Consider the following 16,964-nt stretch of genomic DNA (forward strand, 5'->3'; position numbering starts at 1 on the left):
GGATCAGGGCTAGTGAAAAGAAAATCCTCTAAGCTATGTCTGGCACCACTACAGAGCAGTCAAATCAGTTCCCCTGGGCTTTGTCAGTAAATATTCTGGTCTACCAATCTGAAAGGCTCAGCAAAGCAAGCAATGAAAATATACGTATGTATAAAGAAACTTCTGAGTGTAAATTTTGATAAAGTGGCTCAGAACTAAACCAATAAGTAAACAATACAACTCTGCAGGGAAGAGAGAAAAAAAACACACACCCAATCTAATTTAAACACTGAGGTATAAGTTTGTACCTCTTCCTGATACAGTTCAGTTTCTTTCTCAGTTTATAATAGTGGAAATGCGCAGAAGGTTTTAATGACTTCTGCGTGTGTATAACAGCAACTTCTGAGAACGCACTTTTGTCACTGTCTCCCTGCAGGTGCAGCATCCAAGAGAAGAAGGACAAAGATTTTGATGCTTTATGTCATGCTGTCTGCTCCAGCACAGCTAACACTCCCACGGTGACTGCTTTTACACCAATATCTAATGTTCTTACATGGCAGCAGTTATTCTTGCAAACATTAAGATGACAGAAAGCTCTCCAAACATTCATTATTCTAAGCGGATATTTAGGTCCTCAGCAGGAACCATACTAGTATGTGCTGGCAAACAGGTATTGCATGTGGTAAAATCGATCAGAAGGGGAAAAAAACAGAGCAAAGCTCAGATCAGAGCTTTACCATACGTAATCATTGCCAGGATTAGCAGCACAGGTGATGTAACCAAAGTCAAATGTTTGACTCTCCAGCCGGCAGTTGTTTCCCTTCCAGCACTCAGCTTTTCTCTTCTACTCCCTCTAATTTCTATTTTCCCACACACAAATAAGCACACAGTGAATCAACAGCAGCCCTGGGAAAAGACCTCACAGCTTCCTTTTCTGCCTGCAGATAGCAAATTCCTCTCCCCACACAGCTCTCCATGGATTTCTTCCCTAGCCCTCTCATAAGAAGCCTTTCCTGGATGGGCATGCACAGAACTATCTACCAGCCCTTCCTCAGACGCTGCTGTCTGGGGGGGGCAGGTGTATTTGGTTTATTTTCAAAGCCCTCCTCATCTCCAAAGGAACAAGCTCCCTCCTCCAAGAACAACTGAACAACTCCCATCACCAATGGCATCAACATTATTTCCAAATTCGACCACCTGGGAAAAAGCTGCCTCCTGCTCTAAACCTGCTACTGTTTATTGCCAAAATACAGAAAACCTAGAACAAGAAATAGTACACCAATATATTAAAAAGTTGTATGTGTTCTTATTTTAAATTGAAGCCATTGCAGCTGCAGGACAGCTGCTCCATTTAAAAAGTCACACAAGGAAATGTTTGGTTTGGTTTGATTTTTTTAATGTGAGTTAGCAGGTCATCCAAGAAAGCTAACCTTAGAAATATCATTTAAATTGGATTTTAACTGTAAGTTACTGAATGTAAGAATACCTAACAGCAAACCTTTTTACTGTTTTCAGAAATAACCAGCAGAAACACTAGTATTCCTAATGTGGAAGCAAGCACTTACCCAAAACAAAAAAATAACTGTATCTATGGGATGCATAGTTAAATGCAAAGAAATGTTACCTTTCAATATAGATTTTTATCTTCAGTGTCTCTGTGGGAATTTTTACTGGTGTTCTGGTAGTGGATGGAACTAACTGACTCCAGAGAATCTGTTAAACATGCAGTTACTTGTTTCCTGTCATGACATGGGTTCAGAAAGAGCTGCTGCTGGACATCAAGAGCCACTAGCATTAAATTCACAAAGATAACTATTTTTTTTAAGTTCCAATGACCCAGAACCACTATAGTTGAGTATTACACTATGATTTGTTAAACTGTTTTAGACCACTCTTAGTGTTCTCATAGCCCACTTGTGAACTTAACTATACCAATATGAGGATGATATTTAAGTACTTAGTATTTCTGTAAGAAATTGGAAGTGCATAAATGAGAAAAAAAACAACATGACAAAAAAAACCCCTTTTAACAGTATCATTTGGAGCAAATTAGGCATGCAACCTTCTCCTGAGACTACTTATATTCTTTTCTAAACTTGGACTCTTACAGACTGCAAAATGAAAATGTATCACCCGCAGAGCCCCCACCAAACCAACAGATATGAGGACTTGGGTCTTGATGAAAGGGAACTTGGTTCAAGCCAGGAAATTGATATGGTCAGATGTGTTGAAAATCATGGCAACCAGAAACTGCATTATGAAGCTCTGTATAAAACAGTCCCTCCCTTTCCCTCTCCCAGCCATCTGCAAAAGTGCATGTTTGCAGAGTAGCATGCCAGGTCTTAGAAGCAAATGCACCAACTGCAAAGTCCAACTGCAAAGACATCACAGGGGGGACACATCAGTCGCTGGTGGAGACAACAGCAGGAACATTTCCATCCCGTAGGGTCTGCTTCACTGTAACAGGTCAGCTCCATCATCCTCTCCTTCTTCAGTGGGAATGTCAGTCAGACTGCTGACCCTACCACTGTTCTGCGCCAGTCCAGCTGCAGCGCAGTTACGACTGAGAAAGGTGGCCTCTTCTCCCTGTTGTGCAGCACGTGCCAAAGCTGGCAAGGTGAGCTCCTTGAGGAAGGGGCACAGCAGGTCGGTGCTTCCTGCAGCAAATCCATCAGCTGAACAAGAGTGCCTTGCTGCATCCCATGGAGTGTGCCCCAAGTCACTGATCCGCACCCCGGGAAGGAAGGAGAGTTTGCACAGTGTGATGTTCCCCTTGGGTAAGAGGAAACCAGAAAGGACAAACCTTGCAAAAGAAGCAGGAGCCCTAGGAAAGACTGGAGATCAGACTGCTGGCACCCAAGAGAAAACTCAGGCAAGGTTTCAAATTCATCTGGATGTGGAATAAAGTTTCTATGGCACTCAGCCAGCGTTAGATTTAAATGTAATATGAATGGCAAGAAAACACACCAGTCTGAAAACACATTTAAAAGGAGGCAAGAAAGCAATTTTGTTAGTAAGCTTGAAATTTTCTGAATGGGGACAATATAACCAATAGCTGCAGTCATTTCCAACATACCATGTGTGTTAACAGGGGATACTGATGTAGTTTAAAAAAAAATAATCCAGATTTAATTAAAATAACTATGCACATATGAGACACACAGTAAAGGTCCTCTATGCTCCAAAATCCCCTAACCATAACTTCTATATTACAAACGTATCTTCCAGCATTGGGGTACGCCTCGACAGGTTCTGCAGGGCAACGGAAGATCATCTGAATTCAATTAATATTGTACTTTAACACGCACGGTGCTTTACTGTTACTGTTGTTTACGGCCATGGTCGGCACCCAGCTTTACTGTGATGATTTACAGAACAAAAAGTGTGGAGACTTTGGTCACCTAATCTGCATCTGTTAAAAAAAAAGTAAAAAAAAAAATACAAAAGAAAAAAAACCAGAAGAAAATAAGAAAGAATAAGTTTTCATGAAGATTTAATATAAAGTAAATGTAATGCTTTTGTGTACCCTGTGAGCTTAAGTGTTTCTACTTGCCAATCCCAACCACCGAGCCCGTGCTTTCTCTAATGCAGCAACTCTAGTTAACGTCGCCTCCACGGCCACCACCACTCTGCCCAAGGTGACAGCACCCTAGATTTTTACACTGATTCAACGGCTTCATCTCGAGGTGCCACCACGGGGATCACTGAACAGAAGAAGCACCCTCAAAAGTGTCTCCCCACTTATGGAATGACTTACGACTCACATCTTATCTCTCACCCTTAAGCCCCTTCACATGCCTCCAAGTAACTGCTCCAGTGCTGCCTTTGCTGAAATTCAGCCTCACGCCTGAAAACCTTTTGCCCCATTTTTGGCTGGGGAGCCCCCCTAGACCCCCAAAGTTGTCCCACCAGCAAAGCTGCCACCCACTCCCCTTTTTGTAGCCACTGGCCAGGCTGGGACCCAGCCCCGCAGCAGCATTTGCCCTCAAATCTGTGGAAGTCGAGCCAGCCCAGGAAGGGCAGTGGAGTGCTGCTGCCATCACACAAAAACAGGAGGAAAGATGTCTCTTGGTGAGTCTTCTAAAGCCTGAAAGAGGTTTATATTGAATTGGCCGATTTAAAATACACCTCCTCTTAAAGACTTTTAGTGATAGGACTAGGGGCAATGACCCCACTGACCAAAGGGACATTCCACACCACGTGCTACTGTGCTCAGCAATAACAGTTGCAGAAAGAAGAAGGAAGAAGGGGACATGTGGAATTATGGAGTTTGTCTTCCCAAGCCACCACTACGTATGATGGAGCCCTGCTGTCCTGGGGACAGCTGAACACCTGCCTGCTGATGGGGAGTGGTGAATGAATTCCTTGTTTTGCTTTGCTTGTGTGCGCAGCTTTGCTTTACCTATTAAACTGTCTTTATCTCAGCTCACATATTTTTGCATTTTCACCCTTCCAATTCACTCCTTGTAAGGAGTGAGCGAGCGGCTGGTCTGGGTCTTGGCTGCTGGTCAAGGTTGAACCACAGCAGTCATGCTTATAAATTGGAGAGGGGAAGATTTAGACTAAAGGAGGAATTTCTTCACGATGAGAGTGGTGAGGCCCTGGCACAGGTTGCCCAGGGAAGTTGTGGCTGCCCCATCCCTGGAGGTGTTCAAGGCCGGGTTGGATGGGGCTTTGAACAGCCTGGTCTAGTGGGAGGTGGCCCTGCCCATGGCAGGGGGGTTGGAACTGGATGATCTTTAAGGTCCCTTCCAACCCAAACTATTCTGTGATTCTATGATACAAGAAGATCTCAAAACGGGTTCAGCCAACCCCCCATGCTTTATTCTAGCGTGGTTTGAGAACATCAAATAACAACCATCACAAACCACTCCGGCTGCTCCCTTCCCCGCCCGGCACCACCCACAGCACCCTCCACCCTGCCCGCAGTGCCCCGCAACACAGACCCGCACGGGGTCAGGCTCGCGTGGATGCTCCATCGGCTTCAACAATAACACCACCATAACCGCGTGAATAAAACACCAATACCCTCTGCCTCATAGAGACGCTTTTTTTGACTTTACAAGCCTTTATTTGGGACAAAAATGTGGACTTTTCTGTCACGTGGAGTAACAGACAACTTCGGCATCGGTCACACCGGTGTTACTGAACATGAAGGAACAGTTAATTATCTTTCTAATCGATTACCGCGCAGTACAAATTCTGTATTACCTCAAAAATCATCGCCTGTATCAAAAGTTAGAAAATTTAGTATAATTTATAAAACACTTCCAGAAAAGTAAATTATCAGTCTTGAAATGGAGAATGAACTCGATGCTCACGGACATGCAAACAGATGTGTTACAGCAACATTCCACATATTCGCCAGCATTTTTCCCCAATGTCGGGTGGCCGGAGCCCCGTCTCCCTGCGGCACCACAGGTACCACACATCTGGCCACGGTAACTGAGAGCAGGACAGGCCCTGCCCAGAAGTTCACTCTACCACAGATTAAAGCTATCAAAAAATCTCCTACTAAAAATGGAACAGTTTTGCATTGGTTTTACTTGCAACACCACAACCCTTGTGCGCTTCCCCCCGGACCGCAGAGTCTGCTTCCATGATCTGACAACTGCATCAGGGAGACGGTGTGTGCTGCACCACGCAGTTCCAAGACACCCGACCGCTTCTCTACAATTAATTTTATTTCAGTTCATTTGAAATAAAGAGAGTACTGGTTTTCCTATCAAGCTTTTCTGTTTTGTAGTCTACATGCTGTGAATTAATGTCAAAATACAAGGTAAAATAGCGGCCAGTAAGGCACTTTGTCAGCGAGGCCACAGCTGTCTGGGCTGAGCGGCCGAAGGGGGATCCTGCGCTACCACAAACTGCCGCTCTCTTCTTCCCAATTGCGTCCCTGGCAGCCCATTTCTCGAAGAACACCTACTGACTATCACAGAACCAGTGGGACTTTGCATCCACTAAAGCCGCCTCCTGTCCTACCACAGAGCTTGTGACAGTACAACATTTCATACTGTAAATACCAACATTTACAGACAACTTGGCATCCCTGGAACGGCCCAGAATCAGCCGCCAAGTACTACCAGAAAAAAAATCCTTTAGCATAAGAAAGGATCCCATCTTTTTTCTTCTTTCTTTGTTTTGTTTCTGGGGCCACTTTTTCCTTTTCGTATTTTTTTGGGTTTTTTTTTTTTTTACAAAATTTGAAGGCTTGACATTAAAACTTTGGTATAAATCACATAAATGAAAGCCATCCATTCATACGTCACAGGAGACACAATGGACCCAACCAGAACTAAACCAAACATGATGGCATGGGTGTGATTGCGGGTGTTTTCTACTGTCCCTCAGTTTCTACATTATGTTTGTTTGAGAGCTTCAAGAGTTCTATCTTTTCACGGGAAAGGGTCTTTCTGCAGGGCCTCTCTGCCTTTCCAAAGCTTCTCCTGGAGCGGAGGCACGCAGCCACCGGCCAGACAGGACCTCCACCCACGGACCCTCCGCACCACAGCCCCCTGGGCTCCTGCCAGGTTCCTGGGTCCAGGCTCTTTGCTGCCCTGCGAGCAAAGACCAAGCATTGGCCTCCATCCAGAGCTGGCCCTGCCTCACCTGACAGCGGGCATCTCAGCACCCACACCTGCTGGCTTGGGAGCAAAGCAGATGTGACAGAGCTCACCGTGTTATGGACAGCCACACGTCCCATTCTCTAAGGGGAAGAATGGAATTTTGAATTTCATACTAAATCAGGCAACAAAGCAAATGTCCAAATCCATAAATGTTGCTACCAGTGCCTCCTCTGGGGTTTACGTCTGCAAAATGGCCCAGAGGATTAGTTAGGAACCGCTACAATAAGTTAGTCTTAAGTGATTCTTTCCCAAGTAAATACTTGCATTAATTTCTACTTAATTCATTAATAGCAATTTATTTTTAAAAGCCAATTTTAATATTAAATCATTATGATTTATTTATTTGATTTATTGATTACAAAATCTACATGATATTGCTTTGCATTTTCACAGTTCTCATAATTATATCATTAAGAAAATGGCTTTAAATTTTCTTCTCAGAAATGATGATCACTTACATTCTAATAATTTCACAAAATAGTGAGTGGAGCAAATTTAAACATATATATTTTGACTGTATATAAATAATAATACAATTTAAAACTTTCACTTTTAGAAATCCCTTTAGTAAATGCATAGTTTTGTTACAAAAGTCTTCTAATCAAATAACTGTATACTATTCTATTATGCTTTATTCCTAATAAACTCTACGGTTACATTCATATGATAAAAAAGCACGCTGCATTCAGCAATACGCTTTTTCAGTTGAGCTCCCAATAAGACACTCAAATCCAGTAGAAATACTGATTACTTAATGCAGTTTCTTTAGCTGCAAACCAATCACACAGTAGTATCAAAACACCCACAAAAAGCTTTAGCACACGGACTGTAATCAGACCAGCAGCTTTTTTAATCACGGAATGGTGACACGTAACCCCAAAAAGTTACTGCCTTAGTTCTCAGAGGTGATTAGAAGAATGGGGGGTTCTATATTCAATGCAGCACATGGCATGAGAAAGGAATGAAGACGAAAACGAAGAATGTCATCAGTCAAGTCTGGTTTCTCAGGGTGGGTTTCTCAGCCCTTTCTGACAGCCAGGTTACTCCAGGGTATGTCAAGGGGGGTAGCAAAAACCGGAGGTGCCCACAGTCAGTGGATATGTTTGAAACCACATGCCTTTCTTCTACATCATTTGAGTCCTAAACCGAACCACTCATTTCTGCTTCAGGGGAAAGGGCTACATTGCCTGCTGGGTCACAGAGAATATGGATGGGGATCCAGTCCCTCGCACCTCAGCTCACAGGATTTCAAGATCCTGCCCACGGCTGCAAGCACATGGGTGGCAATTGCTTGTGCACTGAGTGCCCCCAGATCTGTTGCAGTATTTCTGCTTTTTGGAGTGATTACAGGCACCGCAAACCGTAGCCATAAGTTGGAGAGCAAAATCACTTTTGGATGTGGATCATCAGCAAATTTTCCCTAGAAACTTGCATTTAAATCATCTGGAAAAGAATTTGCCTTCCTCTTTGTGACAACAACAGGTTCCTGGGGCTAGAAAAGTATTTCCAGGTGCTGAAGTCCCATAACGGGTCTGGTTGAGGTATGGCACATGCCACTCCTGGAAAGCTGACAGTAATGAGATACCTCATTCAGCACAGTGGGAGCATGAAAACTAGGGGCAGGCTTCAGTATGGTTGGGTCCTTGGGCATCCATGAAACTCATAAGCCAGAATCTTTACATCTCAGCTCCTGGCAGTAACAGGCTTGAGAAGTACTCTAGGGTCAGACTTCTTCCACGAGCAGAGCTGTTACTGACCTCAGTGACAGTTCTACTAATGGGAAGTCATAAAACTGAACAGAACGTTAATGTGCTTTCTACCAATTTTGTACTAACGACCAGGCAAATTTAATAATCAAAATGCAAACTAAATCTTTTGGAGCATCCTTCAGTAGCTAAATAATTCATGTTGTATCATGAGAAGACTCGAGTTCAGTGTCTTAGTACCTTACTGTGTGAGTGACTGAGAGCCTAGAGACCCACAGAAAGAGCACGCTGGGCCCTCAGCACCTGCACGGTCATTGCAACATTTCCTTAAAGAAGCCCTTCTGAACTAGGCAGAGGCAATGGAATTCCTTGTGCACAGGTACAATTCAGACTTTCTTCTAAGGAAAAAAAGACTGCATTTGGTTTTCCTTTCAGTGAAGCTCAACTTCCTCATAATGTAGAACACAATCAGAAACTCATTAGAGATAAGGGGATATTAACACAAGTGCATCTCTCTCGGACATCAGCTAAAAATGATACATTCACCATCTTGTACCAGATGGAACCTCATTTGTGTGAACCACAAATCACTTCAAGTGCAGTGGGACCTTCTTGCAGTTATGTCATCTTTTAAGCACAACTCACAGAACACTCCACTTCAAGCAGCGCCAGCTGTAGTCTGCTCTGACTGCCTTCTTTGGGACCGGCAGGGTACCGTCGTTTCTTAAAAGATGCAGTTGTGGATGTGATTAAAATATCACTACATTTTTCAGTGTAGGGAATCATTAATGCATTTATAATCACAGTTTAAATAGCTGTGAACCAGCTTGTACAAAAAAATACAATCATAGCACCATATTTACAAATTTAGTACCATCTCCCGGTTAACTCGAACTATCTTTTTATGGCTAATTAGGTTATACGTTAGTGCTTTCAAAAAATTGCCTGAATTTCTTTTACAAATATACACTTATAAAAAGAAACATTATCAAAACTGCTGTCATCTAAGGCAGCAACTTGTGTTACAAAAGTTATTAAAACATCATTATAGACTTAAAAAAGCTTCAAATTTACATTTTCCTTTTCATAGGCACTCTATAAACTAAAAACGTGGCCTTGTTTTCACAGCTGTTAGTTTAAGCATTTAAACTAGTTAAATGTTACCAATGTTGCTCATTTTTTTAGATATATGCAAAAGGAAAAAAAGAATCACCCATTAACCAGAAGCATCATTTACAGTTTTTACTGTTGCCTACTTTATACATGTTTTGCTTAAAAGTGACACCGTTTTGATGTTGAGGTTTAGTATTTGTTATCCCACTGCCTTCTTAGGACTTAGTTCCTTCTTCCCTAGAATTCGGTGAAGGCTAGCTGACATGAAGTAGGGTTTTGCTGTAGATCCATCATTTCTTTCCAGGTCTTCACCTGAATTTCCATAGCAAAAGCAGCCAAAAGAGCAAACAGCAGCATAACCACACACACACACACACACACACACAGAGAATTGAAGAAAGGAGAGAGTAAAAGACTCAACGTTAAAAAAAAATCTCAATCAAGGCAATGTAGTTGTATTGTTAAGCTGATGAAGGACGTTATAAGATTTCTATTTTCTCAAACCATAAGTTTTACACAGAGCAGCGACACAAACACCTAGCCATGTATCCTTTTAATTTTCCCATTCTTTGGTTTGGCAGTATAGGTGAAAATTTCCTGAAGCACTCGTGCCTCCACTAAAGTCTGGCATTTTAGCTACTTCTTGCCAGAAACCTTGCCCCAAAGAGAGTTGTGGACTTGAGCACTTTTTAAAACTGGACCTTTTTTCACTACCTAAGGTAAAGTTCTCTTGAAAATCTGATGCCACATGCGCACAATAGTGAACTGGTGCAGTGCACCAGTGAACTTCTACTGTCCATTACTGAATGGAAGCACAGGAAGCAAACCAGAATATGAATCTAAAACCATGAGGCAGACGTATTATGTTTTTTGCCTACAAAACGTCATGACTACATCATTGGCCTGGGTTCAGCCCAGCATTTACGCCACGCAGCAGTCACAGACCAGTGAGCAATTTCACACTGACAGGCAATCTGCAGCAAGTGTGCCGTGAAGCACTGTCACTGCAGCCCTGTCGAGGCAGGCAGCTCTATCTGCAGAGCCAAAAAGAGAGCATCAGCTGTAACAAATGGCAATGAGATCAGAGGAAGTAAATCTTCACGTAACTCTATGGCAGTATATACCATGTCTCTTTGGAATAAAATGAAAAGAAAATCTGTTGAGTTTTGCACGCACCAACAAATTTTCTGAATGTTATTAATTTGATCAATTGCTATTTCATTCTAAATAACAGTAATCATTTATTTCTTACTTTATTTATGGGTTAGCCTATTTCTCAGAAAGTTATTAGTGCTATATCTGCCTGTGATCATGTTTGTTTAGAACCAGAGTCCATGACTCCAGATAAATAGGATGTAGCTCTAGTCTAAAAAGTTAAGGAACATCTGAAAAACAAAAACCCAGATATCTCCATTAACTATATAGATACCTTCCACTACTTAGCTAATTAAATTTGAATACTGAAACACTTCTGCACTGAAGAATGCATAAAGGAGTCAGTCTGAAAAGCAGAAGCAGTTCATTTTTCACACAGCCTACTAGCAAGTTATCAGAACTCTGTAAGGAATGAATAAGGTGGTTTTCTATTCCTATTCCCGTGGCTTGCAGGTTTAGTCAAAAAGTGTGGTACTTACAAAAGCAGAGGAAAAGCGTGTCAACACACATTGCATAGACGCTGAAGAACCCGTGTGCAACTAGGTAGGAGCCTATAATGACCGTCTACAAAAACAAAACCACAATAAAAACCTAAATTTAGTTTGGCACCACTGTGGCAGCATTAACATAAGTCAGAAGCCTAGTCTATTAAGCAAACTTGCTAAGATTTAATGGCAACTCTGTAATTGTACTGAACTTCACTACTGCTGTGAAAAGGGGTTACAGGTTAAAGACTCTCTATCCTAACAGGCAGTAGCTGCTAGTTTTCTGGCTGTAAAACTGGAGCCATTTCAACCCCCAAAGAATCAATGCCAAGAATATTCTGAACTGCTTCAAGATTTTTCTAAATAACCACTCATGCTGGATATGTTCTGGAGTATAGGGTGGCTACAAAAGGAGAAAAAGATGCACTACCAGTCCCTTCCATTAGATGCCATGCTGGCTTTGGTGCCTCACCACCAGCCTTTGCTCTCTAGGAGGTCTGAGCAAAGCAGCTGGGAAATCTGATTTTTGTGAAGAAGCAGAGTCACCGCAGAGCCACTTCTGCCTGACTAGAGTGTGGCAGAGCAGTCCTCCCTTCAGGGGATGATACACCACTGAGAGGATGGCAATAGGAGCTGTTACCAGACCATACCCTGAGCAGACTCTGCACCTCAAGCTGCCCTCACCATTCAGGAGATTAGATGGTTGCCTTACCAACAATGGCACCCAGTAGTAATTTAATGTCGGAGCTTCCTGTGCAAAAATTGGTATTCTCTGTGTGAAGAAAAAGAACGCCAGAACACCTGCAAGAAGCAAAGAAAATCAGTGATTCCTATACTTACTCTGATTTCCTAAAACTTAAAGAATGGATGAGACAAAACACACAACAGATCCACAGCTGATTTACACAAGAGTTTGTATACAATAAGCTACTCAATACTAATTATCTGCTGGATCCGTATTCTGACAGAGGAAATATGTAAATGAATCAATTACCACAAAAATATTCACAGGCCCACAAAGACTTTAATGAATTTGGTTTTTTCATGATTTCACTGAATTTAATAGAAAAATTAATAAATAACTATAAACAAGACAATGACATGGGATAACAAAGATCACTGGATGGATCATTTCTAAAATAAAAAACAAGTGAGAAAATTTCTGCTGCTTTACATAATATTGCTGGAAGAAATACTTAACTGTTTCAGAATAAACGGAGAAATGGCAGTGCTAGTGATAAGCACAGCAATAAGTTTAGAACAGATCAATGCATTTACAACAGAAATCGCCCAAAGAATTTATTCTTGAAGAGGATGAAGACATGAAATAATTTCACTATTTCAAGAAAGAGAATATCTTTCAAATCAAATTTGCTACCCCAGTTTGAAAGTAATCCTACAGTAATAACAAAATATTTTAGACCTGTTCTTGGAACTAATTTTCAACTTTTTAATAAAATATAATTAATTAGTAATCTTTTAAAGTATCCAGAATACATAATATGGTTTTTTGTAAAATAATATTTTGAAACTGCTGTGACAATTTAGAAAATCCATAAGGGAATACTACCAAATGGAAGTTCTCAAAGTGCTTCATTTTTTTAAAAAAGTCACTTTTCTGTCACAGAAAAACATCAATAATATATTTTTATATTTACTTATAACTAAGAAAACCCTATAAGGATATTTAGAAATATTCCATTTCTTTTACTATAGCTACAATGAGCTTGAATACAGCAGAGCTACAAGCCCATCTCCTGCAGACCTGCACTACTTCTTGTATGCATGCTGTCTGCCACCAGGTGAATCTCATCTGCAATTTTGTTCAGTTCTTATGAAAGAAGAACTGATTGTGTTTGACTTATTGGATGTGCATTTGGGTTTATCTCACTATGATGTTTTGGCTGCTAAAGTCTTTGCATCCGCAATATATGCAAGAGCAGTAAAAGCAATTATGGAAAAGATGTTGTCAACAGCACACCAGGAGGGAAGAAAAGGGGAAAAAAACAGAAAAATATATTTCAGTTCAGTCTTGGAAATCCTAGAACCACAGGAACAGCCTCCCAAATAGTCAGATCAATGAGAATCTCCAGACATTAACTAAGCATATATGAATACGGCAGGCATACTTGTAGGTCACAGAGAACAGAATGTAACATTTGGAAAAATTCAATTAGCTTACCTACACCACCAGCAACAAGAATCTTCCCGAGGAACAAAAGGAAGTCTGTAACTTTGTCCAGAACTGCCACTCTGTTCAGCAAGAGGCAAATGATACATAATCATCAGAAACCAGACATTGGTACTTTCTCCTTAGTTCTATGAATAATTGACAAAACATGACCAAGAAACTGCCTTCTGCTGGTTTCACAGACTCACAACAGAACAATGCAGAAATGCAACACGGAGATCGGCTTTATTAAAGCCTAATTCCATGAGACAAAAAGCACTGACCCCTTTGCTTACTCAGGCCTTGGCACAGCATCACTGCTGCAGCACTTGAAGACTGTTTATTGTTCTTGCTGGTTAAAAAGATCCAAACCAAAACACTAAAATATTTTTATTGCAGGCTTTCTACAAGGGCCATAGATAAGCCAGCCCAGAAGAGGCAAAGCACACACAACAAAACAAAAAGCCGTGGTTGGTAGGTTGCTGGCAGGTTGTCTTCTCAGTTGGTCCTATCTGGCCACATTTCATGACCTCATAAAATGTAAAATCAAATATTTAAAGACATCACGGTACCACACTGAAGGCAGGGGGCCTCAAAGCAGGGAGACAGTCACAAATGAATAAATGAAGGTAGAGAGAAAATCTGACCCTAAATCTGCTGCCCTCATTAAAAGCAACAGCAGGGAGTTTCTGCTCAAAATCCCGCTAGCCTGTCTTATCAGAAATGGCAGAAAAGGAAACAAAGGCAGCTTGTCTTTCCTATTGCACAGGCACCACTGTACAGTGTACACCATAGTACCAATAGTCTTCTTTCTTGAGCACCATTTCCATTTTTCTGTCTTTCAGCCTCTCCATCCATCCATCTCGTCCTCCCAGTCCTTCACATAATAATTTAAACCACCCAACCAGTTTTACTGTGTCTCTCGCTTGGCAAGTACATTGCCTGCTATCACATCAACATTCTCCAATTAGTTTTTGATCTCACAGTACAACAGGAAGAGAGTCAGGAGCAATGAAGGAAAGTACTGATGAGAATAGGGAGTTGCAGTCTTGGTAGTGGGGAAAAGGGCCAGGGGAGTTCCCAGCACTAGGGCAGATCTAGATTTGTTGGAGACATAAGTTTTCAAAGTAAAGCACTCTCTTCTTTCCTGCCACTCTCTGACACTCCATAAGCTTCCTGGATGAATCTAAAGACTTAGGTCTTTCTGCTTTTCTTTTCACAATGAGTGGACCAAAGTTTAAGAAACTCAAGAGGTGATGAGAACCTTATTTCTTTATTTTTGTAGATCTCCTCTCAGGGACTCCATTGGCTTCTTGGAGGCACTACTACAATCTAGTGGATGCTTTTGAATTTAAAAGAGCAATTACAACAAAACCATTAGATTACATCAGCTTTGCAGAGGTTACTGTGCTGGCTGGCCTGCTGTTACACACTGAGCATTAGAAGTGAGGCACACGTCTGAGGACAGAAGCAGCTTTGGAGGACACATGGGAGAGGGAAGAATCGTTCCTTCAGAGTGCAATAGCAGGACACCTTGATGTTTCCAAGGACTGGAAGACAGCCCCTTACCTCACCACATTCCGCATGAGCAAAAAGAATGCTTCCTTTGCCGAGGTGCAGAAGTTCTTACCATATATGGCAATCTGCAAAACAATAGCAGCTGTTAAGTACTTTAAATAATGAGGATATCTCCTCTTACGCCAGAATCTCACTGCCTGTAAAGCATAGTTCTCTCTGATATGCAGCTTTAAAATTCAGATGAACATAGAGCACTTTCTCTGGTCACCTGCTACCTCTCAATGTTTCCCACCAGGATGGAACAGAACACCTTTCCCCATCAAATCAGCTGGTAATGAGCACGCCACCACTTACAATCCGGCAGACAGCAGACCCAGTTTGCCGAGTAGAGCAAAGAAGGTACTTGCTGAGGGATTCTTCTCATTTGGCTCTTTTCCTACACTAGATTTATAGTCAGTGAAAAGGAACAGGCACTGGTAGAGCAGAAATGACCAAACCCCTGTAGCTACCTCCTTGGAGCTGACACTGCTCTCACTAAAGAAGAAATCAGCAATACCAGTACCAGAGCCAGTGGATTAACATCAGCATAAAGTAAAGCAGCTAAAGTTGCTGAGGAACAATATCACTCCTTCCTGGAACAGCATCCACAAGGGTAAGACAGACTAGAACAGCTCTTAATGCAGCCAGTTTACCAACTGTAAACAAGACTGAAAAAGAATACTGCCTCTTCAAGACAGCATTAATTTGAAACACCAGCTGCATGAACACGGGTTATAATGGACCCATTACAGCCACCTCCTTTGAGGTAAGTCTGTGACTGTACAATTCAACCACTGAAATTGTTTCAAGTCAGAACATCCTAGGCTGAAATCTGTGTATGTTCATTTAAGTGAAAACCTGTAATTTCTCTTCTGGAAGCTAAGAAGGGTTATTTTAGAGTAATATCACTGCTGCCGCTACTAGAATTTGTGCTTTTAACTTCCAGGAGGAAGTACAGATGCCACTTGCCTTCTGACCTCCTTATTCAACCACTGCCTCCAAACAGATCTGTCATCAACATGCAATACGAAACAAGCTAATATTCATGTTGAAATCAGGATTTCAATTGCTGAACCAGAGGAGGAGTTAACCAGTTATGCCATCACTTCCCACTTACTTTCAGGGCTGAGGAGGATGGACAAGGACTGAGTGCAGAAGAAGGAAAAAGCAGATCTTACTTTTTCATGGTAGGACCACATGCATTTCCTGAAAATTCCCATAAACCCCATGTTTTATTCAGCAGGTTCTAGTACTGCTGACTGTTGACCAGCTAGTAGTGGCTAGGGTATTTTAGTGTCCCAGATAGGGGAGACCACATGCAGAGACAGCACATACCATGATGTAGGCATTTCTGTTTATAAATTTTAAGAATTTTTCCAAACACCAGAAACAGCATTTGAGGCAGCAGAGTAGAAATCTAGTGAAGGAGTTCTGTGTACCTGACAAAAAAGGAGAAAGCACATCATACGCAGAATTGATGAATAGTCTTCAGAACATGGAAATCTATTCAGAAGAAAACCTTAAATTGTCCCAAAAGCAGATCCACACCCTGTATGAAATTTGCAGTAAGTTCCCAAGGACATAGACTCAATTTGAATAAATCAGCTTCAAATGGAACTACAATGGCTAAAAATAATGTGGAATTAATCTCTTTTCAGTGCCCAAAAAAGTATCCTGGGAAAGTAAGGAAGAAGTGTACCAAAGGCGGTCTTAATAACATAGAGCAGATTCATAAATCTCACCTTTCAGTTTGTGATCCAAGTACTCCAGTATTACCCTAATAAGCTGGACAACTGCAAGAATTAAGGCTCCAAATGCCAGCGAACCTGTATGGTAACTAAAACAAAACAAAATAAATTACTATTATTTTGTGCATAAGTGTATACGTACAACTACATTGTATGTGCATGTCTGTGCGTGGATATATACAAATAAAATTATAACTGAAGGAAGGTCTATTATTGGGAATTACAGATACTAATGGACCTTCACCCTGATCCACCAGTGATGAAGCCATTGGTGGAAGGAGGGACCTTTGAGTTATGTAATTTGTCTTCCCAAGTCACCGCTATGCATGATGGAGCCCTGTAATCCTGGGGATGGCTGAATACTTGCCTGCTGATGGGAAGTGGTGAATGAATTCCTTGATTTGCTTTGCTTTACCTATTAAACT

At 41.6% G+C, this 16,964-nt stretch overlaps 1 protein-coding gene across 2 annotated transcripts in view; it reads right to left on the minus strand.

Moving 5' to 3' along the window:
- Positions 1-8,069: 8,069 nt before the first annotated feature.
- SLC44A5 (solute carrier family 44 member 5) overlaps positions 8,070-16,964 on the minus strand; it is a 95,837-nt gene continuing 86,942 nt past the window's right edge. For both annotated transcript variants that reach the window (XM_069862112.1, XM_069862113.1), the window contains exons 16-22: positions 16,534-16,628; positions 16,127-16,230; positions 14,804-14,877; positions 13,247-13,317; positions 11,777-11,865; positions 11,059-11,143; positions 8,070-9,736 (exon numbers count right to left, since the gene is read on the minus strand). In XM_069862112.1, the coding sequence (XP_069718213.1) occupies positions 9,624-9,736; positions 11,059-11,143; positions 11,777-11,865; positions 13,247-13,317; positions 14,804-14,877; positions 16,127-16,230; positions 16,534-16,628 (631 nt within the window). In that variant the 3' untranslated portion in view covers positions 8,070-9,623. The remainder of the gene's footprint in view (positions 9,737-11,058; positions 11,144-11,776; positions 11,866-13,246; positions 13,318-14,803; positions 14,878-16,126; positions 16,231-16,533; positions 16,629-16,964) is intronic.

This window comes from Phaenicophaeus curvirostris, chromosome 8 (genome assembly GCF_032191515.1).
Source record: "Phaenicophaeus curvirostris isolate KB17595 chromosome 8, BPBGC_Pcur_1.0, whole genome shotgun sequence".
NCBI lineage: Eukaryota > Metazoa > Chordata > Aves > Cuculiformes > Cuculidae > Phaenicophaeus > Phaenicophaeus curvirostris.